This window comes from Mrakia frigida (assembly GCF_051309035.1).
Source record: "Mrakia frigida strain ATCC 22029 unplaced genomic scaffold BDY24scaffold_1, whole genome shotgun sequence".
NCBI classification, from domain to species: domain Eukaryota; kingdom Fungi; phylum Basidiomycota; class Tremellomycetes; order Cystofilobasidiales; family Mrakiaceae; genus Mrakia; species Mrakia frigida.
The window spans coordinates 389,744-415,473 of record NW_027481280.1 but is presented as its reverse complement, the minus strand read 5'-3'; the positions used below and the strand labels follow the sequence as shown (position 1 = coordinate 415,473).

General features: G+C 55.0%; 8 protein-coding genes across 8 annotated transcripts; 3 read left to right on the top strand and 5 right to left on the bottom strand.

Annotated features, from left to right (window-relative positions):
• Positions 1-247: 247 nt before the first annotated feature.
• Positions 248-3,108, top strand: PEP7 (phosphatidylinositol-3-phosphate binding protein). Its single transcript, XM_076638291.1, has 10 exons — positions 248-367; positions 471-1,248; positions 1,322-1,532; positions 1,598-1,661; positions 1,736-2,041; positions 2,121-2,178; positions 2,247-2,317; positions 2,392-2,602; positions 2,687-2,815; positions 2,901-3,108. The coding sequence occupies exons 2-10, from the start codon at positions 526-528 to the stop codon at positions 3,027-3,029; spliced, it is 1,902 nt and encodes a 633-aa protein (XP_076501094.1). The 5' UTR covers positions 248-367; positions 471-525; the 3' UTR covers positions 3,030-3,108.
• A 37-nt stretch (positions 3,109-3,145) lies between these two features.
• BDY24DRAFT_437432 (zinc finger MYND domain-containing protein) lies at positions 3,146-3,724 on the bottom strand. The gene is made up of 4 exons (XM_076644268.1): positions 3,596-3,724; positions 3,501-3,528; positions 3,331-3,418; positions 3,146-3,251 (listed from the first exon to the last, which is right to left on the bottom strand). Exons 1-3 carry the CDS (start codon positions 3,656-3,658, stop codon positions 3,360-3,362), a joined length of 150 nt encoding a protein of 49 aa, XP_076501093.1. The 5' UTR covers positions 3,659-3,724; the 3' UTR covers positions 3,146-3,251; positions 3,331-3,359.
• A 549-nt stretch (positions 3,725-4,273) lies between these two features.
• BDY24DRAFT_3478 (APC amino acid permease) lies at positions 4,274-8,207 on the bottom strand. Its single transcript, XM_076637652.1, has 22 exons — positions 7,941-8,207; positions 7,753-7,764; positions 7,652-7,671; positions 7,489-7,573; positions 7,290-7,362; positions 7,038-7,153; positions 6,783-6,871; positions 6,630-6,667; positions 6,477-6,517; positions 6,239-6,351; positions 5,976-6,157; positions 5,749-5,817; positions 5,618-5,681; positions 5,465-5,522; positions 5,257-5,392; positions 5,166-5,185; positions 5,085-5,091; positions 4,938-5,009; positions 4,843-4,863; positions 4,744-4,773; positions 4,628-4,675; positions 4,274-4,541 (listed from the first exon to the last, which is right to left on the bottom strand). Exons 1-22 carry the CDS (start codon positions 8,075-8,077, stop codon positions 4,413-4,415), a joined length of 1,560 nt encoding a protein of 519 aa, XP_076501092.1. The 5' UTR covers positions 8,078-8,207; the 3' UTR covers positions 4,274-4,412.
• Positions 8,208-8,461: 254 nt separating this feature from the next.
• Positions 8,462-11,642, bottom strand: BDY24DRAFT_356902 (FMN-dependent alpha-hydroxy acid dehydrogenase). The gene is made up of 17 exons (XM_076637809.1): positions 11,488-11,642; positions 11,213-11,419; positions 10,824-11,076; positions 10,632-10,746; positions 10,487-10,574; positions 10,303-10,410; positions 10,136-10,227; positions 9,923-10,058; positions 9,677-9,841; positions 9,544-9,599; positions 9,462-9,479; positions 9,289-9,392; positions 9,161-9,211; positions 9,020-9,079; positions 8,882-8,920; positions 8,771-8,805; positions 8,462-8,676 (listed from the first exon to the last, which is right to left on the bottom strand). Exons 1-17 carry the CDS (start codon positions 11,608-11,610, stop codon positions 8,584-8,586), a joined length of 1,743 nt encoding a protein of 580 aa, XP_076501091.1. The 5' UTR covers positions 11,611-11,642; the 3' UTR covers positions 8,462-8,583.
• Positions 11,643-13,034: 1,392 nt separating this feature from the next.
• On the bottom strand, positions 13,035-14,604 carry BDY24DRAFT_335385 (Sec7 domain-containing protein; the record flags this gene model as incomplete). The annotated part of the gene is made up of 5 exons (XM_076637190.1): positions 13,035-13,123; positions 13,202-13,303; positions 13,374-13,764; positions 13,835-14,416; positions 14,503-14,604. Coding segments are annotated over 5 exons (1,266 nt in total), but the record flags the coding sequence as incomplete, so codon positions are not given.
• Positions 14,605-18,682: 4,078 nt separating this feature from the next.
• BDY24DRAFT_373364 (uncharacterized protein) lies at positions 18,683-19,182 on the top strand. Its single transcript, XM_076638290.1, has 2 exons — positions 18,683-18,983; positions 19,074-19,182. The coding sequence occupies exons 1-2, from the start codon at positions 18,749-18,751 to the stop codon at positions 19,106-19,108; spliced, it is 270 nt and encodes an 89-aa protein (XP_076501089.1). The 5' UTR covers positions 18,683-18,748; the 3' UTR covers positions 19,109-19,182.
• A 69-nt stretch (positions 19,183-19,251) lies between these two features.
• On the top strand, positions 19,252-22,428 carry BDY24DRAFT_373362 (uncharacterized protein). Its single transcript, XM_076638289.1, has 5 exons — positions 19,252-19,687; positions 19,756-20,013; positions 20,230-20,432; positions 20,669-20,934; positions 21,251-22,428. Exons 1-5 carry the CDS (start codon positions 19,370-19,372, stop codon positions 22,123-22,125), a joined length of 1,920 nt encoding a protein of 639 aa, XP_076501088.1. The 5' UTR covers positions 19,252-19,369; the 3' UTR covers positions 22,126-22,428.
• A 1,044-nt stretch (positions 22,429-23,472) lies between these two features.
• Positions 23,473-25,666, bottom strand: BDY24DRAFT_373360 (protein HGH1). Its single transcript, XM_076638288.1, has 9 exons — positions 25,602-25,666; positions 25,197-25,528; positions 24,703-25,086; positions 24,428-24,603; positions 24,303-24,352; positions 24,081-24,223; positions 23,890-24,001; positions 23,739-23,821; positions 23,473-23,662 (listed from the first exon to the last, which is right to left on the bottom strand). The coding sequence occupies exons 1-9, from the start codon at positions 25,630-25,632 to the stop codon at positions 23,534-23,536; spliced, it is 1,440 nt and encodes a 479-aa protein (XP_076501087.1). The 5' UTR covers positions 25,633-25,666; the 3' UTR covers positions 23,473-23,533.
• Between the last annotated feature and the right edge of the window lie 64 nt (positions 25,667-25,730).

Sequence of the window (25,730 nt, the reverse complement as noted above, 5' to 3'; positions counted from 1 at the left end):
AACGTTGGAAGGAGAAGAAAGTGGGATTGACTTCGACGTGAAACAGCGCGCCCGGGGAGCAGAGACAGTTCGAGCTTGCCTGGGAAGCTGACAGGAAAAAAATAGCTCTGGCACTGAAGACTCGTCCCTCGAGAACAAATCTTTTCCTTCGAGCCAGCGAAAAAAAAAGCGGAAAAATGTCCTTCAAAAGAAGCTTTCGCAGGAAGGTCGGAGACTCCTCCTTTCTACCTTTCCCTCGCGCAGGACACGTCGACCTTCCCCTCCAACCACCACTCGCAATCTCTCGCTTTTAGCGCCATTTCGGCTCGAGGCTCGATCTAGGAGCATACATACTATCTCCTGCTGGCCCCCGTACTCTCGTATCAAGGTGAGTTGCTGTGGGAGGAGCTCTCGAAGGCACAGGCTATCTCCGCCTCTTCCTCCGCTGCATCTCTCTGACGTCTCTCCTTCTCTCCGTTCTTCCTTTCCAGTTTTTCCATCCAGCTCTTCGTGGATCACATCGATAGCTCTTCTATCTACCGAGCAATGACCTCTATAAACGGAGCTTCCTCCTCTCAAGCTGGTCCTTCCACGCTGTCACCTCCTCTCCATCGAACCTCCTCCTCGCCGAACCCAACCATCCACCCTGCCTCCTCAACCTCCCGCCTCCTCCCTCGACCCAAACTCCCCTCCCCATCTCACTCCTCTACCGAACCTTCCACTCGTCCCTCCTCCTCCTCCAGCAGACCCATCACAACCCGCTCCCTCGGTCCAGCAACCTCCCGCCGACCCACCTCGTTCCACTCCTCCACCCTCCTCAACCCAACTCAACCTCGTCCTCGTCTAGCCTCCTCAGGTTCAGCCCACCTCCCTACTTCCGTCTCCCTCAACAATCTCGAACCTCCACCTCCACCGGGCAGCGAAAACAGCTCGAGAAGAGGGTCTCCCAAACCGAATCACAGACCGTCCAGTTCAGCTCCGTTCAACTTCCTCGATAACACTCCTCTGCCTTCCCCGTCCATTTTCGCTTCCAACGCTGGATCGAGGAGGTCAAGTTTCCTTGGGTCTACGTCGGGAGAGCAGTCGGAGGGAACGGGAGCAGCTGGGCAGGTTGTCTTGGGAGCAGGCGGAGGGAAGACGCTGTATCGAGCTGGGTTCCAACCCAAGGGTGTTTGGAGGGCTAGGACGGGAGAATTTGTAGAGGTTAGGATGAGGAGGGAGGAAGGAAGGAGAGGAGAGGAGAGAAGGCTGGGGAGGAGGTTGGAGAAGGTGAGCTATCTTTCTTGGATCTTGCGTGAGAAAGGGAGGAATCGTCGAAGCTGACCGACTCTCCCTTCCCAAGCTCATCGAGCTGCATTTTTCGCCCGTCAAGGCTCCCGTCGTACCGCCACCACCACCACCACCGAAGGCTCCTCCTCGGAGGTCTTCGTCGGCCTTCTCGTTGGACTTTGAGAGCTTGAAGAACCCTGGGGATCTGTGGAGAGGTCTGAAGGAGAGGAGCGTGTCGACGAGTAGTGGGTTGGGAGGAAATGTGACTGCTGAGTCGAAACGAGGTGAGTTGAACGAGCTCTATCCTCTCGAAGAGGTCGACGCTGACCTTGCTGTTCTTGACGTACAGCTGCCGAGCAGGGAATCGTCAAGTGGGAGGAGGATTCGACGGTCAAGAAGTGCCCGATCTGCACGTCAGTTCACATCTCTTTTCCTTCCTCTCTCGCTCTTCTTGCACCTCGCTGACTTGAGCTTCATACACTACAAGATCATCCTTCAACCTCGCCAACCGAAAACACCACTGTCGTCTCTGTGGACGCGTCGTTTGCGCACTCCCATCCACTCCCGTTCCTCTCATCCCAACGACCTCCAATCCTCGGAAGGAGACATGTTCGCTGCTCATCGTCGCCGACTGGAAGAGTGGGAGATGCGAGGAAGTCGAGGAAGGCTTTGTGGGTTGGTTGAAGGTCGAGGGTGGGCTGGGTGAGAAGGGTGGTGCGACGGGAGGAGCTGGAGGAGGAGAGATGAAGGTCCAGGGCGTGAGAGTTTGTAGGGATTGCTGGTCGGTTGTTTCGTGAGTCCAAAAGGCCACTCTTTTTCAGAGAGTCGGTCGGAGATCAGATCTGACGCGTCGTGGCTTTGTTTCGGATCAGCCGAAGGCAGTACCTCCTCGACGCGACTCGAGTTCCAGCGTTCACTAAACTTTACGAGGTTCGTTTGAGTTCGTTCTCTCCTTGTCAACTCCGCATACTGATCAGCTTCACTCTCGATCCCTACAGGCTCTTCGGCTTCTCCAACAAGACATCGAGGACTCGTTACCCGAATTTCGAGAGCTCCTTCTCAACCTCCAGTTCGTCGCCTTCTTTTTTCCTCCCTCACGCTCCTCCTCGACTCCAATTAATTCCCTTTCTTCTCGTTCTCCAGAGCTCCCTCGGCTACTCCTCCTTCACCATCAACCGAGAAAGAAGCCTCCCTCCTTCGACTGTCGCTCCTCGAGACCTTCGCAGCCTACGACTCGCTGTCGAAGAGGATCCGATCGCTCCCTTGCGAGAAGGGGAGCGGACAGGATCGACTACAGAAGAGCATAGCTGGCGCTTCTGCAGCTTTCATTCAGAGGGAGATGGCTCCTTTACAGGTGAGTCTTATCCGTTTCTCTCTCCTCGTTCGAGACGAAGACTCGAAAGACTGACGCGTCGTCTTTTCTTTTCTCGTTCAACAGGTTCTGCCAAAGCTTAAGAAGAAGGGCAAACCCAACGGGAACTCCAAACTCTCTTCAGACGATGGACTGCTGTCCGAAGTTCAACTCGATTCGGTCCTAGCGATGACTTTGCAACCTCTTCTCGAGCAGGTTCGTGTTTCGTCTCGTCTCGTCTCCTACTCTCCCGCTCCCGTACCTCTTCTGACGCTGCTCCCCGCTGGTTTATTCTACACAGGAAGCCCAACTCGAATCCTTCATCCGAGACGCTGAATCTCAGCGCAAGTTCGAGGATGCCAGCTCCCTCAAACTCTCCCTCGCCGAGATCAGGCAGGAGGTCCAGAAGATCCTCGCTGGGACGAGTTAGGCTTCCGTTCGGATGTTTTTTTTGTTTTTTGTTTTTACGAGCTGCTACTAGATAATGAGATGCACGATCACGAACTGAATCTCTCCTTCGAACAATTAGCCTTGGACGACTCGATCGGATTCAGGACGCGTTGCGTTCTTGAAGGGAGCTTTCGGTTCTCGACGCGTCGACCTTCTTCTTTCTGAGGACTGCGCAAGCTCATGAATTACCGATGCGTGTGAGCTAGAACGGAGGAAGAGAAGATGAACGCGTCAGCAGACGTTCAGTCGCAGAAGAGGGAGGGAAGAGACGCTCGGCTCACCTTTTTTTTCGACGCGACGAGCGGTTGATTCACCACTTCGCCTCGAAGCAGAACCTCTTGTGATTGGGCCAGTCTTTCCTCTGATGATCTGAAGGAGACAGAAGTAGACATTTTGGGAGTCAGGAGGGCAAGGGGGTCAGTCAATCGAAACGAAGACTCGGAGCACGTACAGGTCGAGCAGTATCGATTGGCTTTGCACTGAAGGAAGACAGAGAAGACATGTCAGTCGAGCGAAAGACACATCGAATGTAATTCCTCGACTCACTCTCGAACAAGTCATCAGCCCTCGAGAGGAAGTGACGCTTTCTCCAGTCGAAGAGAGTATCATCGCCTTCGAGTAGATTCTCAAACCCCTCCGCTTCAAAACCCCTCGTCTTCCCTCCCTCCCCTCCTCTCCCCAACCCCCGTCCTCCTTCCAGCCCACCCTCTATCCTTCCCCTCAATCTCCAGCAAACAGGCAAACGCAGTTGAATTGCATTTATTCATTAATTACCGAGATGAGTCGATGTGCGTCAAAGTTTATGAGAGGAGAGGAGCGAAACGAGCAGAGGGAGGAGGTCGACGGGGAGGAGGGTGGGACGCGATCTAGTCTATAGATGGGAAGGGGACGAAGAAACCGCAATGAGGGATGAACAAAGAACAAACCGAACGAGACCGAAGAGTGGATAATGTAGTGCGAACAAGAATAAGCCCCAAAACAAACTATCTAGAGGTGGTGCAAAAGCGAAAGGAAGAAGAGCAAACAAAACGAGAGCTGAGCGAAGCGAGGGAAGAAGAAGATGATTTCCAAACGAACGAGAGATGAAGAGAGAGGGAGACGAAAAGAAGTTGAGGATACGAGAAGAAGAGTCGCACAAGAGAAGACTGGTCTGGGTTTGAAGCAGATCAGTTCTTCTCGTCGGACTCTTCGCGAGACAATCCAACGGAAACGGGCGTCCCCTTGTCGGTCTCGTAGGCTGAGCTGTGACCTGTGGAGTCGTTGGACTCTCCGGGGACGGGAACGTCGCTGGGAGGAGGAAGGAAGAGGGCAAAGTTTCAGCGACGAAAAAGGACGAGAGGAAGAGAGGAGAGGGAAGAAAGACTCACCTTCGAGGACCAGTGTATCTCTTCTTCGCACTGACGTAGTACCAAACGAACGAGAGAACCATGACTCCGACGGTGATGACCGATGAGTAGTTCATGTTGTTTGGGTCCAGGGGTTGGTAAGTGGGCTGATGGGATCGAATCGTGAAGGGGAAAGGAGTCAGCGAGGGAACGAAAGGACGCGTCGAGACTTCAGATCCGAACAAAGACTCACGAAGGAGAGGATGATGCACTCGAAGGCAGTCCAGAGAACCATGATGATCTGTGAAGCAGGTCAAGAGAGAAGGTGAGTCAAAGCTTCAAGGGAAAGGGACGAGGAAAAGAACGAACGTTGACGATCCAACCCAAGGTCTCTCCCATCTAAAGACAAACGGAGGAGGGTCAGCTACCAGTGATGAAAAGAATCGAAAGAGATGCATCTGAACATACGTAGAAGGGTCCAGGGACGAACTGAACAAAAAGAGAGAGCGAGGAATCGTCAGATCAAGTTTACGTCGACGGGAAAAGGAAGCTTCGAAACTCACGACAACATCAGGGTGGTTCTGGTAGACTCGTCGCATGATGACGGGAATGACGTAGGAGATATCGAGGGCAACCTGCGGGAGGGACATCGAGAAAGAAGATTAGAATTCGGGGAGGAAGAAAGGGACGAGAGCGCATTCGAGACTCACAGCACACCTGAACGAAAGCAACAGTCGAGAAAGACAGAGTCAGCAACGGGAGTGAAGATTGCTAAGTCGATGGAAGCTCACATGGAGAAGATAGCGTAGACCTGGAAGCAAAGAAGCACGATCGAGTCAGCTCGAGTTCGAAAAGAACGACGCGTGCGGGAGAGGAACTCACGGCAGCGGAACTGGCGAAGTTCAGGAGACCAAGGAGAGCACTGAAAGCAACGACGGCCCAGACGGCAGCGAGAGGAGTCTGAGTCCAAGGAGAGATCCTTCCGAAGAATCCCCAATCAGGGAGAGCGTGGTCTCGGCTGCACGAAGAAAGAGAGCAAATTCAGCGATGGCGACGTGAGTCGGGATCGAATCCAGCTGAGCTGACTCACGAGAAGGCGAAGAGGGTCCTCGAGTTGGCCTGGAGAGCGGTCTGAACGGTGAAGAAGGCTGTAGGGAGGCGAGTCGAGGTCAGAATGAGCTCCGAGGAGAGGAAGAGGAGAGGACGAGAGCGACAGGTGGCTGGAAAGGAAGAGAGAACGGACCGATGAGGCAGACGAAAGGCCAGATGACCAAAGTTCCGGTCTTTCCGATTCGGACTCGCATGATCTGTGAAAAGAAGAAGGTCAGTTTGAAAGGTGGGAAGGAGAGGAGGAGGAAGGTAGGAGCGACGAACCTCGATGAAAGCCTGTCCACTGCTTCCGGGGAGCTCGCTGATATCGGGAGAGCAGAGAACGAGAACGATCTGGATAACAGAAGAACGGCGTTGTCAGTATGTTGACTCCATCACAAGAGGCAAGCGGAGGGGAGGTTTCGCTCGACGCGTCGACAGTCGTGCTTCCTCACGCCTTCTCTCGAGCGTCCTTGATCACGAAAAGACAGTTAGAGGGACCTTTTACGTACGTTCAAGAGCCATCCGATGATTCCAGTTCCGAGAACGGCAGTGAAGAGGGCAACGGGGGCGGCGATGGCAGCTCGTCGAACCTCGAACGAGATGTGAGCGACGGCATCGTAATCCGTCATGGTCCACTGGACGGACAGGAGACCGAAAAGGAAAGCGAGTCCGTCACTCTGGTATCCAGACTCTGCAAAGAGACGAAGAAGAAAGACGAAAACTTTAGCGAGAACTCGAGGAAAAGGAAGCGGACAAGAGGTTGAGAACTGACGGTTGTCGACCTTGGTGAAGACGTAGGAAGCAGTCTGCATATCCGCTCGAGGAGTCATGGCCAGCAGGCAGATGATGATGATGAAGGTGATTCCGATGTTGATGAACACGAATCTGTGAGGCAAAAGAAACAGCAACGCAAGAGGGAGAGAGGAAAGGGAAGGAGCGGGAAGGATGATCAGCCTTGACGAGATTGGACTTCCGCTTAGCTTCCACCGCTGTCAGAAATAGCCACGTACCCTTTGGTGAAGAGAGCGAGATCCCTGGTTCGGAGAGAGTTCTGTACGAGTAAAGCGAGGGAAGACAAAGGGAAGACGAGATGTCAGTCTCTTTCCCTTGACATCTCGAAACAGGTCGCTGTTTGAGGGCGTTTCGACGCGAAGTAAACCCACCAAGAATCCGTGAACGACGAGGAGTCCAGCGAAGAGACCTGCCAGAGATAAGACAGTACGTTTCAGCTCTCGAGATGTGGCTCAGAAGATAGCTGTCGCTCGTTCTTTGGACTGCTGAGAGAGAGCGTCGAGGAGAGGAAGGAGCGAACGTACCGTACTGCATTCCAGGAGTGACAGCGAAGTCTCCATCTCGAGCAACAAGAACAGCAGCCCAGATCATGGTCGCAAGTCCGAATTCCGTACTGTAGAGAGATCAAGAACGCGTCAGCAACGACGCGGAAGGAAGAGCGCACTTTCTCGTGCACGTCGAGAACTCCCTCAGATCTGTCGCTCGTCCCAGATCTATCTCCCCTTCCTCCCCACTCTGCGTTTCGGTCCTCTGAAAAAAGGGAAGACCAGTAAACTCACGAAGCAACTCCAGCAACCTGACCCAAAAGGTTCAACCATCCAACGACCCAACCGACGATGGCTCTGTACTTCTTGGGAGCGAGCCAAGCTGAAGCGGAGTAGACACCTCCGCAGGTCTGTTTTCGGAGACAAATATGGGAGAGAAAGAGAGGCCGAGATTAGTCTTTTTTCTGAAGGTGAAACGCGTCGGAGAGAAGGAGGGAGAGAAAGCGAGGGGGGAGGGAAGGAGGAGGAAGGGGAGAGAGGACGAACGGGGTAGGCCGAGACGATCTCAGCGATAGAAGCTCCCAGGGACAAGTTGAAGATCGATCCCATGAACCAACACCTTTGAAAAAGAAGGAAGGAAGGAAAGACAAAGCGTGAGCTTTCGAGAAAGGCGGGGAGAAAAGGCGGCTCGAGTCTGGGCGACGCCTTGGAAGGGAGGGAGGGAGGGGGTTGGGCCTGAACGAACCAGACGACGGAAGCAGGTCCTCCTAGCAGCAAAGGAGTGTTGAACGTCGTAGCGATGGAAGAGCACATTCCCATGATACTGAAAGCTGAGACATGGAAGAAAAAAAAAGGGAAGGCGTGAGCAACAAGGAGGCGGCGGAGTTGGGAGGGCAAAGAGGACGAACCGAAGGAGAAGGTCGACAAGCTGAGAAGAAAAAAAAGAGCAAGCTTGATCAGATTCGATTTTTAAACCTTGGGAGCAAAGAAGAGACGCATGAAGACTCACTTTCCGAACTCCCTGTGAACATGAAGAAGAGAGAGAGAGAGAGGTCAGTCTAAGACGTCCAGGGCTGAAGGAGTCGACCTCGTTCGATCCTCTGCCCTCCTCCCTGTCTTCGCTCCCTCTACGCCACCGGTCTCGATTAAAACTTTCATCGCTCCCTGGAACGCTAGCTGGCTCGATTCCAAACTCACCTGACGAACTCGTTCTTCAACCCGAACCTCTTCTCGACAAGAGCATCGTCGTCGGCGGAGCTGCCCTCAGAGGTCGACTGGATGTGTGCGGTAGGGTCGGCGGACTCTGTGTTTTTTGGGGAGGATTGGAACGACATTGGACGGACGGAGAGAGAGAGAGAGGGCTCCTCGGGATAGGAGGAAGGAGAGGGGAGGGGGAGAGGGAGAAGGGAAAGGAGGATGAGGAAAGACGGCGAGGGTGTCGTGGTTGGAGGTGAAGAAGGGGGAGGAGGGAGGGAGGGAAGGAAGGAAGCAGACGCCTCGTCCTTCTTGAAAAACGATTTGACTGCCTTATCACCCCTGAAAACAGTCTCACACGAGCAAAAAAATGAGGAGAACAAAGCCTACTTTCTGCCTCTCTCTCTCTCTCTCTACATGTACTACTTCCTTGCTCCTGGCAGCTCATCGAGCGGAAACGTTGACCTCATAAGGGCAGGCAACCGCGAGCTCGTCGAGGGGATTCATTTCCGACCAGACGAGGGGGTCGATGGAGTCCTCGGCTATGATTTCCCTCCTTCTTTTCCCTCCTCTCTCCTTTCTTACCAACGGTTGGCAGGAGATAAGAGAGACTCGTAACTGTTTTACATGTGCGTATCCCGGAAGGCTAGGTTCGAATCGACCATTTGCTCCCTTGTTGTTCGTTGGGTCCGAACGAGGGCTTGTCTGCGATCAGAGGATCGAGAGCGCGAGTGTTGAGCTGAAGGAAGGCAAGAGATGTGAGAGAGAAGTCAGAAACGAAGCTACGAGAAACAGGAGAGATAGATACGGGCAGGAGAGATCGATGAACGAACGAGGTGAGGTCCGAGCTGGGAGAGTTTGGTTACACCTTCAAAGGAGAAAGAGAGGACGCGTAAGGGTCTGTAGAGGGCTGCTAGGATGATACATTATGTGAGAATACTTACCTAGCAGTCGAAGAGTGGTCTCGATCTCATCCCTCATGACTGAAGGAGAAGAAAACGCGTCGAGAACGAATCAGCACGACGCGAGACGATCTGACCTCGACCTCGTACCAAGCTCCAGAGCGGAAAGGGAGGACTCACTCTCAATCCCGTGAATCACTCCAGCCTCTCCCATCGTCAGAGCGTACATGAAAGGTCGACCTAGTGAGGAGAAGAAGGGACAAAAAACGAGACGTCAGTCGCAGCGCGACGCGTCTCGGTTCCCTCCGCTGCTGAACTCACCAATTCCGACTCCATTCGCTCCCAAACAGAGCGCCTTGACGACATCAGTACCTGATAGAAAGAAGGAGAGCGTTAGCTTCGCCGAGAGTAAATTGAAGCGAAGGCGGGAGTTGTGGATTGAGACTCACCTCGTCGGACTCCTCCGTCCAAGTAGATCTCGCACTTGGGATCCTCGACGATCTCAGGATAAAACTTGTTCAACTCGAGAAGCGTGTAGAGAGCCGGTGGGGATCTGAAAAAGAAGAGAAGTTGGGTCAGATACTAGACCTCGTTCGAAAAAGAGACGAAAGGTGCGACTTACCCGTCGAGAGCTCGAGCGCTGAAGAACGGAATAGAAGGAATCAGTACTAGAAAATCGAAGCAAGATAGTTGAGCAGACGAACCCGTGGTTACTCAGGTATAGAGCGTTTACCCCAGCGTCGTAGGCTCTCTTCGCGTCCTAAACACTCCCAAACCGAACGATGTCAAGCGTCTGCTCCCCTCTCGAGCTTCGAAGACAAGTCGAGAAAAACTCACCTCCACAGTCTGAATTCCCTTCAGTCCAATAGGCAAAGTCGTCCTCGAACGAAGCCACCTCAAATCCTCCCAATTCAGCGAAGGGTCGATGAATCCTCCGACGCTTCGTCCGATTCCTCCTCCCTTCGCATCAGACTGGATCTTTCCACCAGAGATACCGGAAGCCTAAAGTAGTGGGGGATAGGTTTGCGAAGATCAGCTCTTGAGAGAGGAGGGAAATGGTCGAAAGGAGGAGCTTCGACTCACTACCTCGACCTCCGCTCGAGACCTCTCGTCTGCCTCTCTTTTACCAGGAGCAGCAGCATCGACGGTGACGAAGTATCCCTTGATGTGACCAGAAGACTCAATCTGCTTCATGAGAGCTTCGGTCTTGTCGTGTTTCCTGAAGACGCGTCAAAAAGAAAGGACTCAGGACTCAGCGGGAAACGAGTCGCGTCTGAAAAAGAGAACGAAACGAACCTATCGACGTAGAGCTGCATGAAAAAGGGTTGCTGGGGAGACACGGCGCCAGAGAGAATTTCCGGGAGAGGTGCTGAGGCGTTGGTGGAGATCTGAGAGTCGAAGAAATGGGAGTGAGGTGTTGATCTCGACCACGACAGTGTGTAGATGTGGAACGCGGAACTCACGAATTGGGCGACTGAGCACTTTCCAGCAGCTGAGGCGAAGAGCTTCTCTCCCTCGGGATGAGACAGCTTGGCCATACCACAGGGGCAAACGAAGATAGGAAGCGAGACCTGAGATGGAAGAAAAGGGAGAGAGACGTCAGCAAAGTCTTGCAAAGTCGAAGGAAGACGATACAGATTGACTGACCTTCTCGCCGAGGAAGGTGGTAGAGGTGTCAACGGTCAAGACATCTTGGAGGACTCGAGGTCGGAAAAGGATCTGGTTGTAGGAAGATCTGGATCCGAAGGAAAGGTCAGCTTCTTTTCGAGGACGCGAGAGAACGAGAACGAACCTGTTGAGCCCAAGTGTGTACTCGTCCGTTCCTCCACTTGAGTAATAAGCGAACGCCTTAGAAGGGAGAACCTGCCTCGCAGCTTCAGTGAAGTCGGGGAGTCCAACGATCTCGCCTGGAGGACGGAAGGAAAAGCAGAGGTTGGATTCGGCGACGCGTCGAGAGAACCGAGCCGAGAAATCCAGCACTCACCTAGCTCGATCTTCCTCTTCACAGGAGCAGCCGCTTGAGTTGAGGATGAGGAGTTCTCCACGGGTTCAGGCTTGACGATCTTCTTCACCGTCGAAGCGTCGACGGTTCCAATAAGGGCTGAAGGATCGAGAGTTCCTTGGTCAAGGTACTTTTCGATGGTCCCAGGAGGATGGAGGGAGTTGAAGAGGGGAGTTCCGTCTCGACCTGCGAACTTGAGGAGAGGATCCTCTCCTCCGGGGTGAGACTCGAGGAACTGCAAGGAGGAGGAAGGGAAGGGAAAGGGAAGGGAGAAAAGGTCAGCTCGAGGCTTCGGAGCAGGTGCCGGGAATCCTCCGATCGTCTCCTCCTTGAAAGCAGCATAAGAACGACGAGAAGATTTTCGTGCTCACCTGCGATAGATCCCAAACCTCATCGTTGATGAGGACCCAGAGATCACCAGGCTGTTTGTGTTCCTCAATCTCAGAGAAGGGGATTTGGGTTCTGAGCTTCCTCGCTCCCATCGTGAGCTTCGTCCTCGGGCGAGCTTCGTCGAGCAGGATGGGATTCGAGAGGTAGTAGGCCGTCGATCCAACAAGGACAGCTCCAGCTAGGGTTCTCTGTGATGGCAAAAGTGAGGTCGAGTCAGCGAGGGGAGCAAACGAGAGGAGAGGAAAGGGAAACGGACCAAAGCAAGCGTTGAGCTCAACGAGCTGGTGGATGCGCTTCGTCTGGATCCAAGAACGACTCGACGAGCCGCTGGACGAGAGAGAGCACGGATAAGAGGTGAGGAGAGGATAGGTTTTAACATGGTGTAGGTTTGGATGAGGTCGTTGTTAGGAGGCCAACCAGGTCGTTCGCTTTCTCAGGGTCCCTCCCTCGGCAGAAGGCGGCTTTGATCTTCGAAACTGTCTTCTTTTGCCTTTTTCTTTCTTCCTGGGAAACAAAGAAATGGTGAGATGCGACAACGAGTTAAAGCTAGCAAACCGACTCGTACAGAAAGCATGGGAGCGAGTAAACTGAGCTTCAGCTTTTTTGAAGAGAGAAGGGTGAAAGGAAAAACAACGATGGGAGAGCAATCAAGAAAGGAGGGAGATGGAGAAGAGAATGGTTGAGGGGTTAAAGTCCGTGAAGCAGTAGGTGTATGGAAATGGAAAGATACTGATGCGAAGAGAGCAGGTGCAGGTAGAGAAAGAAAGAGGCGAGAGAAGAGAAAAGAGAGACGGGACGGTCGTAAAGATGAGCAACGAGAGAGGCCGAGCAAAGTGTAGAAGAGCAGGGAGCGTAAAGAGTAAAACAAGGAGTGGAAAATGAAAGAGAGGAGAGCATGCTAGAAAGAGAGGAGAGATAGAACAGAAAGGAAACGTAGGAGGGAGGAAGAGAGAACCGAGACGCGTTCGAGAACCGAGCGAGGATCAGAAGAATCCTCGACCCATGGGAGGAGCTGAAGAAGGGACGTTCCTGAACCCGAGTCCGTGAGAAGGTGGAGCTGGCGAAGCAGCGACGGGTCGTTGCTGTTCCTGAGGAGCGGTTCCAGCCGAGAGGAAGGAGAGGACGAGGGGGATGAGGCTGTCGACGAACGACGAAAAACGAACCGAACGCGTCAGTTTCGTCTCAACGAACGGGGACACAGTATTGAAGAAACGGCACTCACGAGTTCTGTTCGCAAAGAATAGCAATCTCCCTCCCCGTCTGAGCCTTGAGGAAAGGAGTAGCAGCGATCTGCTCCTGCTCGGCAACCATCCTGGACGGATCCGCCGCCTTCGACGAGACCTTCCCTCTCATCCCCACCGACGAGGCTCCTCCTCCTCCCTGGTACCCACTCGACCCGCCTTTGCTCCTCTCCTTCTCCCTCTCCAACTGACTATCCAAGTCCTTCTCCCCTCGTCCAGCTCGCATCCCGTAAACGACGCTCGACGAGGCGCTTCGAGCGAGAGGAACGACCGCCGACGAAGGGATCGCTGCCATGCCTGGTCTTCTGTTCTCGTTTCCGTTCTTGACCCGACTGAAGATGGATCCGTTTCCGAAGGCGATGTCGGGAGAGTTGGAGAGAGGGTTGTTGGGATCGAGATCGGCTGGGACGAGAGCGTCTCGAAGGACTTGGAGGGCGACGGCTTCGGCTGCTGCGAGGACTTGAGGAGAGACGGGACCGGCGGAAGGGTGACTTGAACGAGAGGAAACGCATCGGTTGATCTGGCTCTGGAGGGTGTTGGCCCATTGTCGTCGAGCGGATTCGTCCTCGAACGAGTACAGATATTTCCTCTTGGTGGTCGTTGGTTCTCGAACGAAGGCGATTTGGAGGGTGTGACCGACCTTCATGAAGGCTGGACGAGCAAGAGAAAGGGGAAAGAAGGATGTTAGCTCGAAGAGAGAAGCGAGTCGACGAAGGGAAGCGAACGAACCTCTCTCGACGAAGAAGACCTTGGTGGGAGCGAGCCCTGGGTAGAGAGCTGCGTTGGCTCCAGTTCGAGAGAAGAGGATCGTCTTCTGACCGAGCGAGGTACCTGAGGATCGAGAAACGAGATGAGAGTCAGCGAGGAAGCGGGAAAGAAGAGAGAGAGAGACTCGACTCACCAGTGATCCTGAACGTCGCTTGACTCGAGTTGGCGAAGTTCAACACGGGCGGATCGAACTTGAGTCCTGCTCCGTGCATCCTGATACTGAAGTGAGCGTCGGGATCGGGGATGTTGATGCACATGGCCTCGGATTGAACCTTGTAGGTGAGCCTCGTAGCGATCCTCGTCGGGAGGAGGTAGATGTCCCTCTCGAGAGCGATGTCCGACGCGGAGAGAGCCTGGGAGAGTCGATCGGACTTGACGGAGACGTAGATGGATCGAAGGAGGTCGTCGTCGATGTGTCGACCGTGATCGTGCTCTCGGAAGGCTTGGATGAAGTCCTCGGCGGTGAGGGACGTATTGGCGAAGGCGAAGTTCCCGAAGCCTGAGCTCGAGGGGTTGAGGTAGTCCTGGAGATCGAGGAACAACCAGAAAGAGGTCAGCGATGGAAAGAAGAAAAGGAAAAGGAAAGGGACTCACGTTCAACTGCATAATCGCCATCACCAAGCTCAACACCAACTCCCTGTCGAACGTCACAACCGACGCGTTGGACGCGTGCCACGCGTTCGCAAATCCCTCCAACAGCACGTCACTCGCCGCCGCCTCACTGGGCAACCTCATCGAGAGCAAGAAGATCCTCAACGCCTCGTCAACCCTTACTCCTCCGAACGGGAACCTCGCCACGAATCCCTGCAGCAATCCCAGGTTCGCCGACGAGGAGAAGAAATCGCCCAACTTCGCCTTGTCGAGCTCGGGGGTCTTGAAGAGGAGGGAAGCGATGTTGTCTCCTTGGAGGTTCGACTTGTGAGTGAGGAGATCCATGGCTTCTTCCGTCTTCTGGGAGAACATCTCGATGAAGGAGGCGACGACCGGGTGTTGACGTTTCGACGAATCCGAGGAACCGTCGTCGTCCTTGAGACCGCTGAGCTTGAGTTTGTGGAGTTCGACGACGGATTTGACGATGAACTTGGTTTCCAGGGAGGGGAGGTGTCCTTCGGGGAGGATGGGTTTCGCGATGAGGAGGATGTCGGTGAAGAGGAAGAGGAATCGATCTTTGACGGTCTGAGGGAGGGAAGGAAGAAGAGCGAAACGAGGATCAGGACTGAAGTTCGAGCGAACGGGGACGAGAAAGATGATGCGAGGCTCACATTGTTGTTGACGACCTGCAGAACCGGAACGTAGAGCAACAGCTTCCTCGGCGGGTTGTCCAACTGAGAAGGTCGCATCGGCTGTCCGACTCCCGTCCCCATGATATCGTTGAGTCGACCGAGGACCTGGTTCGTCTTGGGAGGGAACGGAGAAGATGAGGAAGAAGGGGTTGCTGCGTGTGCTGCCTCTGCTGAAGGTCGTCTCGAGTGCATAGGCGAGTCCGAAGCGAGTTCGTCTTCGACCGACGACGCGTAGTCTCCTCTCGGATCCTGCTCCTGCTCCGGCTCTCGCTCCTGCTGCTGCGTCCTCGGATCCTTCGAAGGACGACGTCGATGGTATTGGTGATCCTCTGAGCTCCTCGACTCCTCCTGAGCGACGACGTGCGATCGAGGAAGAGGGACGGCCTGCTGCTTCTCCGGGCTCTCCGTCAGAGTGGGCTTGACCGAAAGTTCCTCGAGCTCGTCCTCCTCTCGTTCCGTAGGAAGACTTGAGCTCATCGGCGTAGGCGAAGCCTCCGACTGCCTGACGGCTGCTCCTCCTCGGTAGTGATCCGCTCCTCCGATCGACGAAGCCGAGTTGACGAGACTGGGAAGTCGTCCCCTCTTAGGAGTGTTCTCCTCGAACTCGGTGACCTCCTGAACGGTTGAGACTCTGGGAGGACTGACGGCGGATTCGAAGCGTCCACTGGTGCTGACGGTTGGGGAAGGAGGAGAGGGAGGGATCTGATCTGCTGTTGACGAGAGGGTGGAAGACGAAGGGAGGGTTCGGTTCGACGCGACGGGGGATCCTGAATGGTCTCGAGAGGACTGGAGGGAGGATTCGGAAGGTCTTGACGAGAGGTGTCCTCCTCCGTTGTTGTTCTGGTTGCTGTTCCTTCGAAGATCCGAGTACGAGGGCGACCCGGACGACGATTGAATGACCGACGAGTCGGTGCTGAAGACCGAGGAGTGAGAAGGGAAAGCCGAAGGACTGAGAGGAGTGTAGAACCCTTGGTTGGTCGTATCCATGCTCGACTCGCTTCCCTTCTTCCCGAGCATGATGTCGCTCAAGGAAGGTCTCCTCTTGACCTTGTCCGAAGGACTTCCCTTCCCTCCGCTCGTCGAGAACTTCTTCGCCAACCACGACTTCTTGCCCGACGATCCAGCTGCTGTCGGCGACGGTGCTCGAGGAGGAAGGTCGAAGTAGGATTGCTGACCGCTGGGAGAGAGCTCGCTTCCTGGTGCTGGGGAGCTGAAGGCGGAGGTGGAGAAGGAGGGAGCGGCTGAGGCGAGACCCAGAGGATCGGGAGGAGGTTGTCGAGAGTGTTCCGATTCGGGTTGGGCTGATCCGGCACTGATGCTGGCTCCTCGTTTCTTGTTCCTCTCCTGCTCGAGTCGGACGATTCCTGGGAAGGGCATGAGTTTGGCGTCCTGGTACTTGGGATCGGCGGAGTTGGCGGGAGGGAGAGGGGAGGGAGGTCCTCCAGGCGAAGAGGCGAAGACGGCTGGGGAAGGAGGAGCGAAGTTGGTGATGGACGACTGGGAACTTCCTCGTCCATGCTTCGAATAGTCAATTCCTCCTTCGGGGAAAGCTGAAGGTCCTCCTCCACTCGCAGCGCTTCCTCGTCGTCGCATCTCCGCCGACGAACCGGACGATCTCGACGTCGTCTTCGAGAGAGATCGACCTTGCCCTGGCATCGAGAGTTCCCGCGTCATCTGAACGGGACTGGTCTTGTTGCTGAAGCTGGTTCGACTGGAGGTGGAGGTCGGAAGGATGGGAGAGCTGGAATGGCTTGTGGATCCGGATCGTCCTCGACCTTTGGCGACGAGACGTTCGAGTTTCCCTGCGAGCGAGTCCGACTTCTTCTGGTACTTCCCGTCGACGGGAACTTCTCGATCTTCGAGACCGCCGACTTCTTCCCAGCTGCAAAAGGAAAGGAGCGAAGCTTCGGTCAGTTTCAAAGTGAGTGAGAGAGAGAGTCGAAAAGAGGAGGAGGAAACGAAGACGAACCTCATCACACTCGTCCTTTCGTCCGGCCTCGGCACATCGATTCCCAACAATCCAGCAACCTGAGGTTGAGAAGGAGGGGTCGTCCTCCTCGACAGATCCGAGCTCGTCGAAGCGTTCTCGTTCTCCGACGCGTGCTGCTCGACCTCGGCTTGGTACGATTGAGCAGCAGTCGCTCTCGTGGGCGTTGTAGGCTCGGGCTGAACGACACGGGGAGCAAACTCTTGTTGAGGTGGAAGAGGAGCTGCAAAAGAATGGAGCCAGAGGGCGAGGAAGTCAGCGAGAGTCGCGTCCCTGATCGAAACGAAGGAAAACAAAGACTCACTCTCCTCACCCTCTCCTTCCTCCTCTCGCTCCCCTCCATCCTCATGGACGAGCGTAACCGTCTCCACCTCCTCCACCCCAGAAGCCACCCTCCCAACCGATTCATGACCCCACTCGCTCGTCGCCCGCCCCAGCATCTCTCCTCCAGACACGCTCGCCGGGAAACTCGACGTGCTGTAGCCTCTCTCTCCTCCTCCTGCTGCGAAAGGAGCAAAAGACCTTCCTCCTCCGTGACCCTCATCCGAAGGTGGGAGGATCGGGATCGATCCCGGACTGGCTGTGGAAGCTTCCGAGAACTGACTCTGACTGGGCGTCGAGACGGACGAAGTGTCGAGGGAAGCGTTTTGTCGAGGAGGAGTTCCGTAGATCGACGAAGGGGAGGCGGGTTCGAGGTCGTCGTTAGGGTGGTCTTCGGAGGAAGGAGGGTGAGGGAAGGAGGAGAGCGAAGAATGAGGAGCAAGACCGAGCGCGTCTGGTCCTCGTGCGAAGAGAGGAGGGGAGGAAGGGAGAGGAGGAGGTGTTGCTCTCTGTTCCTCCGTCGATGATCTGCTCGGGTGTCCTGGAGGGAAAGGACTGATGCTCCTGACGGTTCGTCCAGAGTTGGTCCTCCTGAGATGAGCTGCAAACTCGAACGAGTCGGTGTTGTCTCCAGGTCCAAGGAGGCCGTGATCCGTCGTTGAGGGAACCGAGTGGGTGGAAGTGGAGATCGAGGAGGCTCGAGAGAGTCGAGGTTCGTTGGAGAAGGAGTCTCGACGAGGAGGAGAGGGGAGGAAGTGGGCGTGACGAGTAGTGGGAGAGGCGGGGAGTGGGAGGAGTTCCTCGGTTTCGTCGGTTTGGGAGTCGAGGTGGGAAGAAGGAGGAGGTTGGAAGTGAGATTCGTCGGCCTGAGGAGTAGATTCCTCGTCTTCCTCGACGCTGGTGGACTCGAGGGGTTCGAGAGGGGTTCGAGGATGTCCAAAGGTGTTGGCTGATACGGGGATCGAAGAGTTGACGTTGTTCTCGTGAGGGTACGTCGCTTCCTGTGCTTCCTCGTCTGCGAACTGCTCCTCGACGACGTCTTCTGCTTCCTCGGGCTGCTGATCCTCTCCAACGAGTTCCTGCTGATCCTCCTCCTGCTGAACCTCTGGCTCGACTGGTGCTGCTGCTCTGCCGAGTGACGACGACGAGGGACTCGAGCTCCTGCTTGCGACGTCGGCTGGAGCGATGAGACTAGCCGGCATCCCTCGAGGAGACGTCTGCAAGCTCCCTCCTCCCGTCGTAGTCCTGCTAGGACTCGTACTCTGAGGACTAGGACTTGGACTAGCGACTCTGTTTCCCAGCCGCATCATCATTCTCCTCCCAACAACGCTCCTCCTCTCGACTCCATCTCCTCCTCCAACAGTGTGACTTCTCCTCAACCTAGGTCTCCCATCTGTCGACGACATCCCCAGATCGGTGTCCTCCTCCTCCTCCTCGTTCTCGGTGGTCTTGCGAGGTGAAGGTGGGAAGGTGGTGATGGTAGGAGGAGCGAGAGCCGGAGGAGGAGGAGGGTGGACCATGGGTTCGCCCGTGAGCTTGCTCATAGCCATCATCCTCGCTGCTGCCGAGTTGGATCGTTGGAGGAGATGACGGGACTGGATGTGTTGTAGAGAAGGAAGTTGGAAGCGAGGTTGTTGCTGCTGAGTGGATACTGAGGCTGAGCGAAAGAGGGAGGTGGAAGCGGAGGAGGAGGTTGAGCTCGAGGCTGAAAGGTCGGGTCTTCCTCGGTCCTCTGCTGCTGCTGTAGGTAAAGGTGGTGCTGCTGAAGTGAGATGGTGTTCGTCGTCGAAGATGGGAGGAGGTCCTATCGAGTTTCGTCCTCCAGGTTCAAACCAGTCCGTCGGGGCCGTTCCTCCTCCTCCTCCTCCTTCGACTGGAAGCTGAGACTCGGGCGAAGAGAGTTGTTCGAGCGGTACGATGGTAGGAGTTCCAGGTCGACGACCGTTCTTCATTCTCGGTAAGGAAGCTGCCCTTTTGAGTTTGGCTATGGCGAGAGAGCGAACGGACGCAGGGTCGGGCGGAGGAGGTGCTGCTGCGAAGGCGGGAGGAAGGCGAGGTGACGAGAAATCCTCTCCCTCGAGAGAAGGAGGAGGAGCGGCCATAGAACGAAGGCGAGGAGGAAGGAGAGTGGAGGGAGGAGGTGGGTATCAATCTACATAAAGCCAAGGAAGCGAAACGAAGAAGAAGTGAGTGAGAGGTCAAAGGGAGGGAGGGAACGGGATCGTGCTCCTTGCGAACTCACCGAGACGAGGCTGCGATTCTTTCTCTCGCTCCTGAATTTGGTTCCGAGGGTTGATAGATATAGATGGGCAGAAGAGGGAAGGAGAGGAAGGGAAGTGTATATCCTCTTTGATGGGTGTTGGAAGGGAAACGAGAGGGAAGGGAGTGTGAATTCAAGACCCTCCTCGATTTTGAGCTTCAACCACTTTGACCTTCCCTTCTCCTTCTCCTTCTCCTTCTCCTTCCCTTCCTCCCCTCTCTCCCTTCCTATCCCTCTCCTCTCCTCCTTCCCTCGCTCGCTTCCGACGCCTCTCTACGATGTCCGGTCGACTAGCTCGAGCTGCTCCTCCTACCACTCCTCGACCTCTCAGCCCTCAGCGCTTCCTCGCTTCCGTTGGACTCTCCGCCTTTCGTTCAGCGGTCGCTGCCCGAGCCATCTACAAGAGGAACAAGGGTTACAACAAGGTCGCAGTCCCCATCTTTGCAAGTCACCCCGTCCTCAGGGATATCGGCAAAGGAGAAGAGGATCCAGCAATCAAGAAACGCATCCAGCAGAGAGTCCTGAGGGAAGCAACCAAAACGCTCAAGGATCAGTTCCCTCACCTCGCTGGAGCGCCTCTCCCGTATCGTCAAAAGGTGAGCTCAACTGCAGTATACATATAATAAGCATCAAACTGACTCTATACTCCCCCTCTTTCCCTCAGCCCGCTCCTATCGCTCCTCTCCCTACCCACGGGAAGTATCGATTCTGGGAACTTCGGTACCCTCTGATCAAGTTCGACGACCGAACCATCTTCGTCAACTTGCGTCCCAAGGACATGGTCAGGATCATCCCAGGAGGAGTCGTACCCATGGATTCAAAGTGGGTCAAGCCTCAGAACGCCAATCCGAATCTCTACCAGGTCTGGGAGGTCTCGACCGTCGATCCAACGAGGAACACCGTCTCGCTCGAAAAGGTCACAGTGAGTCGTCGTTTTCCTTTCTTTCTTGGGTTGAGTTCTAGCAAGAGGGCGTAGTCTGGAGGTACAGCTCGGTGGCAATCTCGTAGACGAGATCTTGCAAAGCAGCGACGGTGTAGGAGGTCGAAACGACCTCGAGCTCGACTTTCTCCTTCCTTCCTTCCCTTCGATCCCTGACTCTCTCCCTCTCTTTCTTTCTTTTTTCACTCTCCTTCCCAGTTCGAGCAAGGTTCTCCCATCCCAAAGGATCGAAACAAGTCGTCTCGTCCCATCGGAACCTTCCAGGAGGTCGGAACGAGGGACATCCCGATCGTACTCCCTTGGTCCAACGTTCAGCTCCTCATCCCTACCAAAGCCGTCGTCGACAGTCTCAAGGAGCAGAAGCTTTGGACAAAAGAGAGGGAGAAGGCTTTACCTAAGCAGTGAGTTCATTTTAGAATTGATTCTGGAGGGAGAGAAGGAGCAGGAGGAAAGGATAGCGAGAGGGAAGGAAGGGGGAAGGAGAGACGTTTTGACTTTTCGTTGCGAGCTCGACGACTTTGGTTTCCCTTCCTCCTTCCCCTCAACTTTCGCTTCAACGTCCTACCTCTCATTCATTCTCTCACTCAAGCTAACTCTCTCTTTTCCTCTTTCCTCTTCCTCCCTTCCCTCTCCCCAGGATCTTCGCCCTCAAACTCGAGGAACGAAACATCGTCGTCCCCTCCTCCCACTCTCGGATCCTTCGACACGAGCGCCACGGCGGAAAGAACCCTTGGGAGTGGACCCTCGACGAGACGCACGTCCGAAGAGGCGACGACAGGATGGAGCCGAGACTCTACACCTGGGAACGATACGCGACCGAGACGTCGCCGCCGATGGACCCTAGGTTGAGGATCGACGTGAACGTGCCGTTCGAGAAGGTTACGGCGAGGAAGAAGGTTACGGGTGAGTCGAGTTTTTGTGCTGAGTTTGGGTGTTGGGGTGAGATGGAGTGGGGGGATGGAAGAGGAGGAGGTGGTGTGGGCTGGGAGGGAGGAGGACGTTGGAGGGAGGGTCGAGGAGACGAGACGAGTCGAGACGAGATGAAGGAAGACAGGTCGGAACAGGCTCGAAGAGAGTAGAGAGGGAACGATTACGAGAGACCTCGAGCCTCTCTTCTTTCCTCTGGAATGGCCTCTCGCACAGTTACTGAGCAAGAACGAATCGACTCGAGACGCGATCTGACTTCCGTTCCCTCCCTCTTCCCTCCTCTCCTCTCCAGAATCCGTCGCTCCCTCGAGTCTCGCCACCCCCGCCTCCATCGCTCTCGCCCGAACCTGGGAGCCACCAGCACTCGAAGGACTCGGTCCTGCCCTCCGCTACCACGATCCCCTCCTCCCCAACGCCTACCTCGACTCCATCACCTCCGCCGCCGCCTACTCCATCCTCCCCTCCTCCCAACCTACCGACCTCGAGTCCACCACCATCCCCGAACTCCTCCTCCCAACCAAACTCGCTCCCTCCGACCTCGACGCGGCCTTCACCCCTGAGGAGATGAAGGAACGTCAAGCCATGTGGAACGACAAGATCGTCCAGAACCGACTCGCTCGAGAGGAGTGGACCAAGAAGACCGCCGTTTCGAGAGCCGAAGCCATGGCTCCCTCGCTGGATCCTACCCTCCCGATGGAGTTCTTCGTCTCCAACGAACTCTCCAACTACTACGGAAGCAACAAGATGGCTCTTCGACACGAGGAGAGGAAGAGGAGGGAGGCGCTCGAGAAGGTCGAGTTCGTCAACACCGCCGTCGACAACCACTTCGAGAGGGAGAAGAGGGTCAGGAAGGGAGAGGAGCCCAGGATTGGAAGGGTCATGTCGCTGGCGGAGGTGACGTTGACGGCCGAGAGGAGGTACGCCGAGATGTGGGTGGACAGGCAGCACGACTACGAGGAGAGGAAGAAGAGGGAGAAGAGGGAGAAGTGGGGTCCTTCGAAGTCGGAGCTGAAGGCCAAGAAGAAGGCTTGGAAGAAGAGCGTGCTGGCGGACAGGCTGAGGGGGGTCTTGCTGGTGCCGGCGAAGAACCAGGTCATTCCGGAGGGGTTGGAGAGTTCGGTGGACAGGGAGGGGAAGAGACCGGGAGGAGAGGGAAGGCATCTGTAGGTTTTTTAGTAATAGGTTACAAAGAAATTCGAAGGCTTTGCTTGCTTCAACTTGGGCGTCTTGGACAGGGGAGAGGAGATGGGAGATGGGGAAGAGACGAAGAAGGAGAGAGAGAGACGGGAGAGGAAAAAGACGCGTCTCGACTCGAGCTCGAAGCGAAGCCTCGGTCTCCGTTCGGTTCCTTCCAGCCGTTCCAAACTAGTTGCTAGTAAATTCAAGTCCATGTCAGACGTCTACAAACTACCGTCTATCGTTTCAGACGGTCAGTGAGGGCAGAGCGGTTGCGGGGGACGAAGAGAGGAGGGTGAACCGTCTGATTCCATCTCGGCTGCTTCTGGTTTCGGTTCGATGCGACTCAGTGCTGCTTAGGACGATAAATTCACGTTAGAGACACTCGAATGAAAGAGAGGGACGAGGCGTCGGGATCTGCTTCGGAAGATGTTCGACGCGTCGTGTTGGGTTTCTTTCGTTTTTAGCGAGATAGAGCGAGAAGATCATCAAGAGAGGGTTCGTTTCAGTCGTAAAGTAGCACTACGGTCCGAATCTACTGATTTAGAATCCAGCCTCCTTGGCAGCGTCCTCCCAGAACCCTCCCCTCATCCCCTCCAAATCCTCCACCGACGAGATCGTCACGCTCCTCCTCTCCCTCTTCGCCGCCCTCTCCTTCAGTTCCTTCTTTGATGGCTTGCTAGGAGAAATGGGTTGCTTGGGGATGGCGGAGTCCTTGGATCGTTTGGAGGTCGAGGAGATGATGAGACGGGCGACGAAGTTGGGAGGAGAGGTTCGGTTGATGGAATTGATGGAGGAGGACGATCCGAGGACCATGAAGGGAGAGGAGGAGAAGGGGTAAGAGGAGAGAGGAGAGTTGGTTGAGGAGGAGGAGAACATCTTTGTGGGTTGGTTTGGGTTTGGTTTGGGTGAGGTTGGTGTTTGAGATTTGAGTTGGGTTTGTTTTGGTTTGGAAGTGAGAAGTGAAGACTGATGTGGTTGATGAGAGACTCCTTCAGTCCCATTCCAGATCAGCTTTGTACTCTTCTTAACATGTCAGTCTCTCTTCTCACTCAGAGGGAAGGAGGAGAGGAAGTGAGAGGCGAAGTCGAAGGACAGGGGCCGACGCGTCGAGGTTCCCTTTGATAAAGTCGAGATGAAACGACTCGTATCTCCGTGCCTTCGATGGAAAGCTCCCCCCTTTACTTCAGTACAGTCGTCAAGGCCTTTATTTTGGCGAGGAGCTATAAGCACTCGCATAACTTCACTATCGTTAGAGTCAATGGTCCGAGCTCGCGAGTCGAACCGTCGTACCGCGTCGTGAGCAGACAAAGCGGCCGCGAAGGGTAGGTTTTCGTTTGATCCCTATCGCTTGAATAGATTTCCGATGAAAGCATCAGTCTAGATCTATCAGTCGAATCTACACCTCAACGATCCCCTCCTCCTCCTCATCGTCGCTCTCGTCCTCAGGACCCAGCTCCTCGATCTTCGTTTCAGGTCCCTCGTCTCGCTGGAGCAGGTTGACGAGTCGGTGCATTTGCTCGGCGTTCTGTGAGAGGTTCGACGTAAATGAAGATCAGCTAGGTCCTCTTCGAAGGAAGTGAAAGAGAGGGAAGGGAACGAACGTTGTTGTCCACCTCGACCTTGTGAGCGAACTTGATGACGGTGTATGCTCCTCGAGCTCGGAGCTGTTGTCGACCTCGGAGAGCTGTAGATCAAAAGGATGGGTGTCAGTTGAAGAACGGACGAGAAGAGGGGAGAGGAGAGGGAACGTACTCGTTGCGAGAAGAAGCAAGATCTCAACGCAGGTCAATCGAAGAATTGGGTCTCGCTCTCGTTCCTTCGTGGGAGGAAGGAACTGGAGAGATACGGGGAGAAGCTCCATCTCCTGTAGAGCGTCATGGTACAGAAAAAAGAAACCCAAGGTCAGTTTGAATCGACGCAAAGAGCAAGAGAGAGGGACGAACGTCGAGGTCAATCTCCTCTCCTCCCATCAAAGGACCGAGAACCTTAGGCAGGACGTCGACTCCTCGGACCTTGGTCTTGGTAGGCTTGGTTCCGTCTGTCGGCAGGGGGTTCTCGGAGAGGTGAGGGACGGAGACGGTGACGTCTGGTTGGGTTTAGGGAATGAGAGGAGGTCAGCGACGCGTCGAGCAACTGTTTCGAAGAAGAGGGAGACGAGAGCTAACCTTCCGAGGCGAGGAGGATAGGGTGAGTTTGAGAAGAGAGAGCGATGTGTCTGAAAGTAGGAAAGAAGAGATGAACGAGATCAGTTCTCTGCCAGAGGAGATAAGAGGAACGACTCGAAGCTCACTTCAAAGTGCTCAAAACTCCTCCTCGTCGAATGGTATCCTTGTGCTCGGTGAAGATGAGGAGTTTGCTGAGAAGAGACTCGGTAAGGAGGAGGTCGGGGAGAGGTTCGATCTTGGAAAGAGGGTGCTTGGGGTAGTCGAGAGCTGGGGAAAGGAGAGCTTGTCGGATGGGAGGAAGCTGTTGGACGAACGAAGACGAGAGTCAGACGAACAGGTCTTAAGCGCTAGCGCACAGTTCTGAGGTTCAAACTATGATGGGAAGATAGTGTAGACTCACAACAGACAAGTTGGAGAAGACAGTGGCCAGGAAATGAACATCTCCCTTCCTAGCACCAACCTCCTTTTGCTCTCCATCCTCACTCTCCTTCACTCCGTCAACTCCTCCTCCCTGCACGAATGCCTCGACCAACAGACTCAGCGCCGGCACAAACTCGACGGTGACCTCCTCGTCTCCTCGGGGAAGGTTTCCAGGTGGTGTAGCCGAGGCGCATCTCGACGAGGGGAGGTAGTAGGTCTGAAGTTGAGCAGGCTTCGATTTTGGGTCGGGGAGGAGAGGAAGGTAAGGGATGAGGAGGGTTGAGAGGGATTTGGTGAGGGGAAGGGAAGAGGTGAGGTTGGAGAGGAGCATGGAGGCTAGCGAGGAGAGGACGGAGGTGGGGTTCTGAAGGAAACAAGGAAAGGGATGGAAACGAAGGGAAGGAAGGGAAAGGTGAGCTCGACTCTTTTTTGGACGCTGACCAAACTCCGATATATCTGAGCGGAAGGACGTACGATGATGTAGGAAACGAGGAAGACCAAGAAATCATCGTCTCCGAGCTCCTTCTGGACCATAGCAGAGTCTCCCATGTTGACGAGGGCTGAGAAGGCATCGTGAGCGATCAAAGGTTGATCTCGACAGAGCAGCTTCAAACTCCAAATCGGACTCCCAGACGAAGCAGGAGCAGCCTCCTCTCCCTCCTTGGGTTCAGCAGGAGCGGAGGTTCCAGCGAGTCCAGAGGGGAAGAAGAGGGCGGAGCGGTGAGGGGAGGTCTTGACGGTGTGGCCGAGGAGGTGGGAGAGAGCGAGCTGTCGAGCTTGGGGGTTTGCGTCTCGAAGGAAGGGAACTGGAATAGAGAGCTCAAAGTCAGCTTTTCTCAGTCGAACTTTGAACTGGGAGGTAAAGGAAGATGAACTGACCAAGTTCCAGGAGTTGAGCGAGTTCAGACATGATTTGGGGTGAAGGAGGGAGGAGGGAAGGGGGTGAAGGTCGAGAGTTTGGTGAGCTCGACGATTTTCGAGCGAGTGGAGGTTTCGGTCGTCAAGGCT

What these genes read in the sequence shown, in the direction of transcription:
- PEP7 (XM_076638291.1), top strand. Translation starts at nt 526, where the DNA reads ATGACCTCTATAAACGGAGCTTCCTCCTCTCAAGCTGGTCCTTCCACG. An exon ending in CGTTCACTAAACTTTACGAG is followed by an intron (nt 2,179 to 2,246) that starts GTTCGTTTGAGT and finishes CGATCCCTACAG; the next exon opens with GCTCTTCGGCTTCTCCAACA. An exon ending in GAGCTCCTTCTCAACCTCCA is followed by an intron (nt 2,318 to 2,391) that starts GTTCGTCGCCTT and finishes CTCGTTCTCCAG; the next exon opens with AGCTCCCTCGGCTACTCCTC.
- BDY24DRAFT_437432 (XM_076644268.1), bottom strand. Translation starts at nt 3,658, where the DNA reads ATGATACTCTCTTCGACTGGAGAAAGCGTCACTTCCTCTCGAGGGCTG. An exon ending in GGCTGATGACTTGTTCGAGA is followed by an intron (nt 3,529 to 3,595) that starts GTGAGTCGAGGA and finishes GTCTTCCTTCAG; the next exon opens with TGCAAAGCCAATCGATACTG. An exon ending in CAATCGATACTGCTCGACCT is followed by an intron (nt 3,419 to 3,500) that starts GTACGTGCTCCG and finishes TGTCTCCTTCAG; the next exon opens with ATCATCAGAGGAAAGACTGG.
- BDY24DRAFT_3478 (XM_076637652.1), bottom strand. Translation starts at nt 8,077, where the DNA reads ATGTCGTTCCAATCCTCCCCAAAAAACACAGAGTCCGCCGACCCTACC. An exon ending in TCATCGGATGGCTCTTGAAC is followed by an intron (nt 5,818 to 5,975) that starts GTACGTAAAAGG and finishes TCTGTTATCCAG; the next exon opens with ATCGTTCTCGTTCTCTGCTC. An exon ending in GTGGACAGGCTTTCATCGAG is followed by an intron (nt 5,682 to 5,748) that starts GTTCGTCGCTCC and finishes TTCTTTTCACAG; the next exon opens with ATCATGCGAGTCCGAATCGG.
- BDY24DRAFT_356902 (XM_076637809.1), bottom strand. Translation starts at nt 11,610, where the DNA reads ATGTTAAAACCTATCCTCTCCTCACCTCTTATCCGTGCTCTCTCTCGT. An exon ending in GAAGAGGAAGATCGAGCTAG is followed by an intron (nt 10,747 to 10,823) that starts GTGAGTGCTGGA and finishes TCCGTCCTCCAG; the next exon opens with GCGAGATCGTTGGACTCCCC. An exon ending in AGTGCTCAGTCGCCCAATTC is followed by an intron (nt 10,228 to 10,302) that starts GTGAGTTCCGCG and finishes TTCGACTCTCAG; the next exon opens with ATCTCCACCAACGCCTCAGC.
- BDY24DRAFT_373364 (XM_076638290.1), top strand. Translation starts at nt 18,749, where the DNA reads ATGGTAGGAGTTCCAGGTCGACGACCGTTCTTCATTCTCGGTAAGGAA. An exon ending in GGGAGGAGGTGGGTATCAAT is followed by an intron (nt 18,984 to 19,073) that starts CTACATAAAGCC and finishes TTGCGAACTCAC; the next exon opens with CGAGACGAGGCTGCGATTCT.
- BDY24DRAFT_373362 (XM_076638289.1), top strand. Translation starts at nt 19,370, where the DNA reads ATGTCCGGTCGACTAGCTCGAGCTGCTCCTCCTACCACTCCTCGACCT. An exon ending in CTCTCCCGTATCGTCAAAAG is followed by an intron (nt 19,688 to 19,755) that starts GTGAGCTCAACT and finishes TCTTTCCCTCAG; the next exon opens with CCCGCTCCTATCGCTCCTCT. An exon ending in GAGAAGGCTTTACCTAAGCA is followed by an intron (nt 20,433 to 20,668) that starts GTGAGTTCATTT and finishes CCCTCTCCCCAG; the next exon opens with GATCTTCGCCCTCAAACTCG.
- BDY24DRAFT_373360 (XM_076638288.1), bottom strand. Translation starts at nt 25,632, where the DNA reads ATGTCTGAACTCGCTCAACTCCTGGAACTTG. An exon ending in GGAGTTTTGAGCACTTTGAA is followed by an intron (nt 24,353 to 24,427) that starts GTGAGCTTCGAG and finishes TCCTACTTTCAG; the next exon opens with ACACATCGCTCTCTCTTCTC. An exon ending in AGGTCGAGGTGGACAACAAC is followed by an intron (nt 23,663 to 23,738) that starts GTTCGTTCCCTT and finishes AACCTCTCACAG; the next exon opens with AACGCCGAGCAAATGCACCG.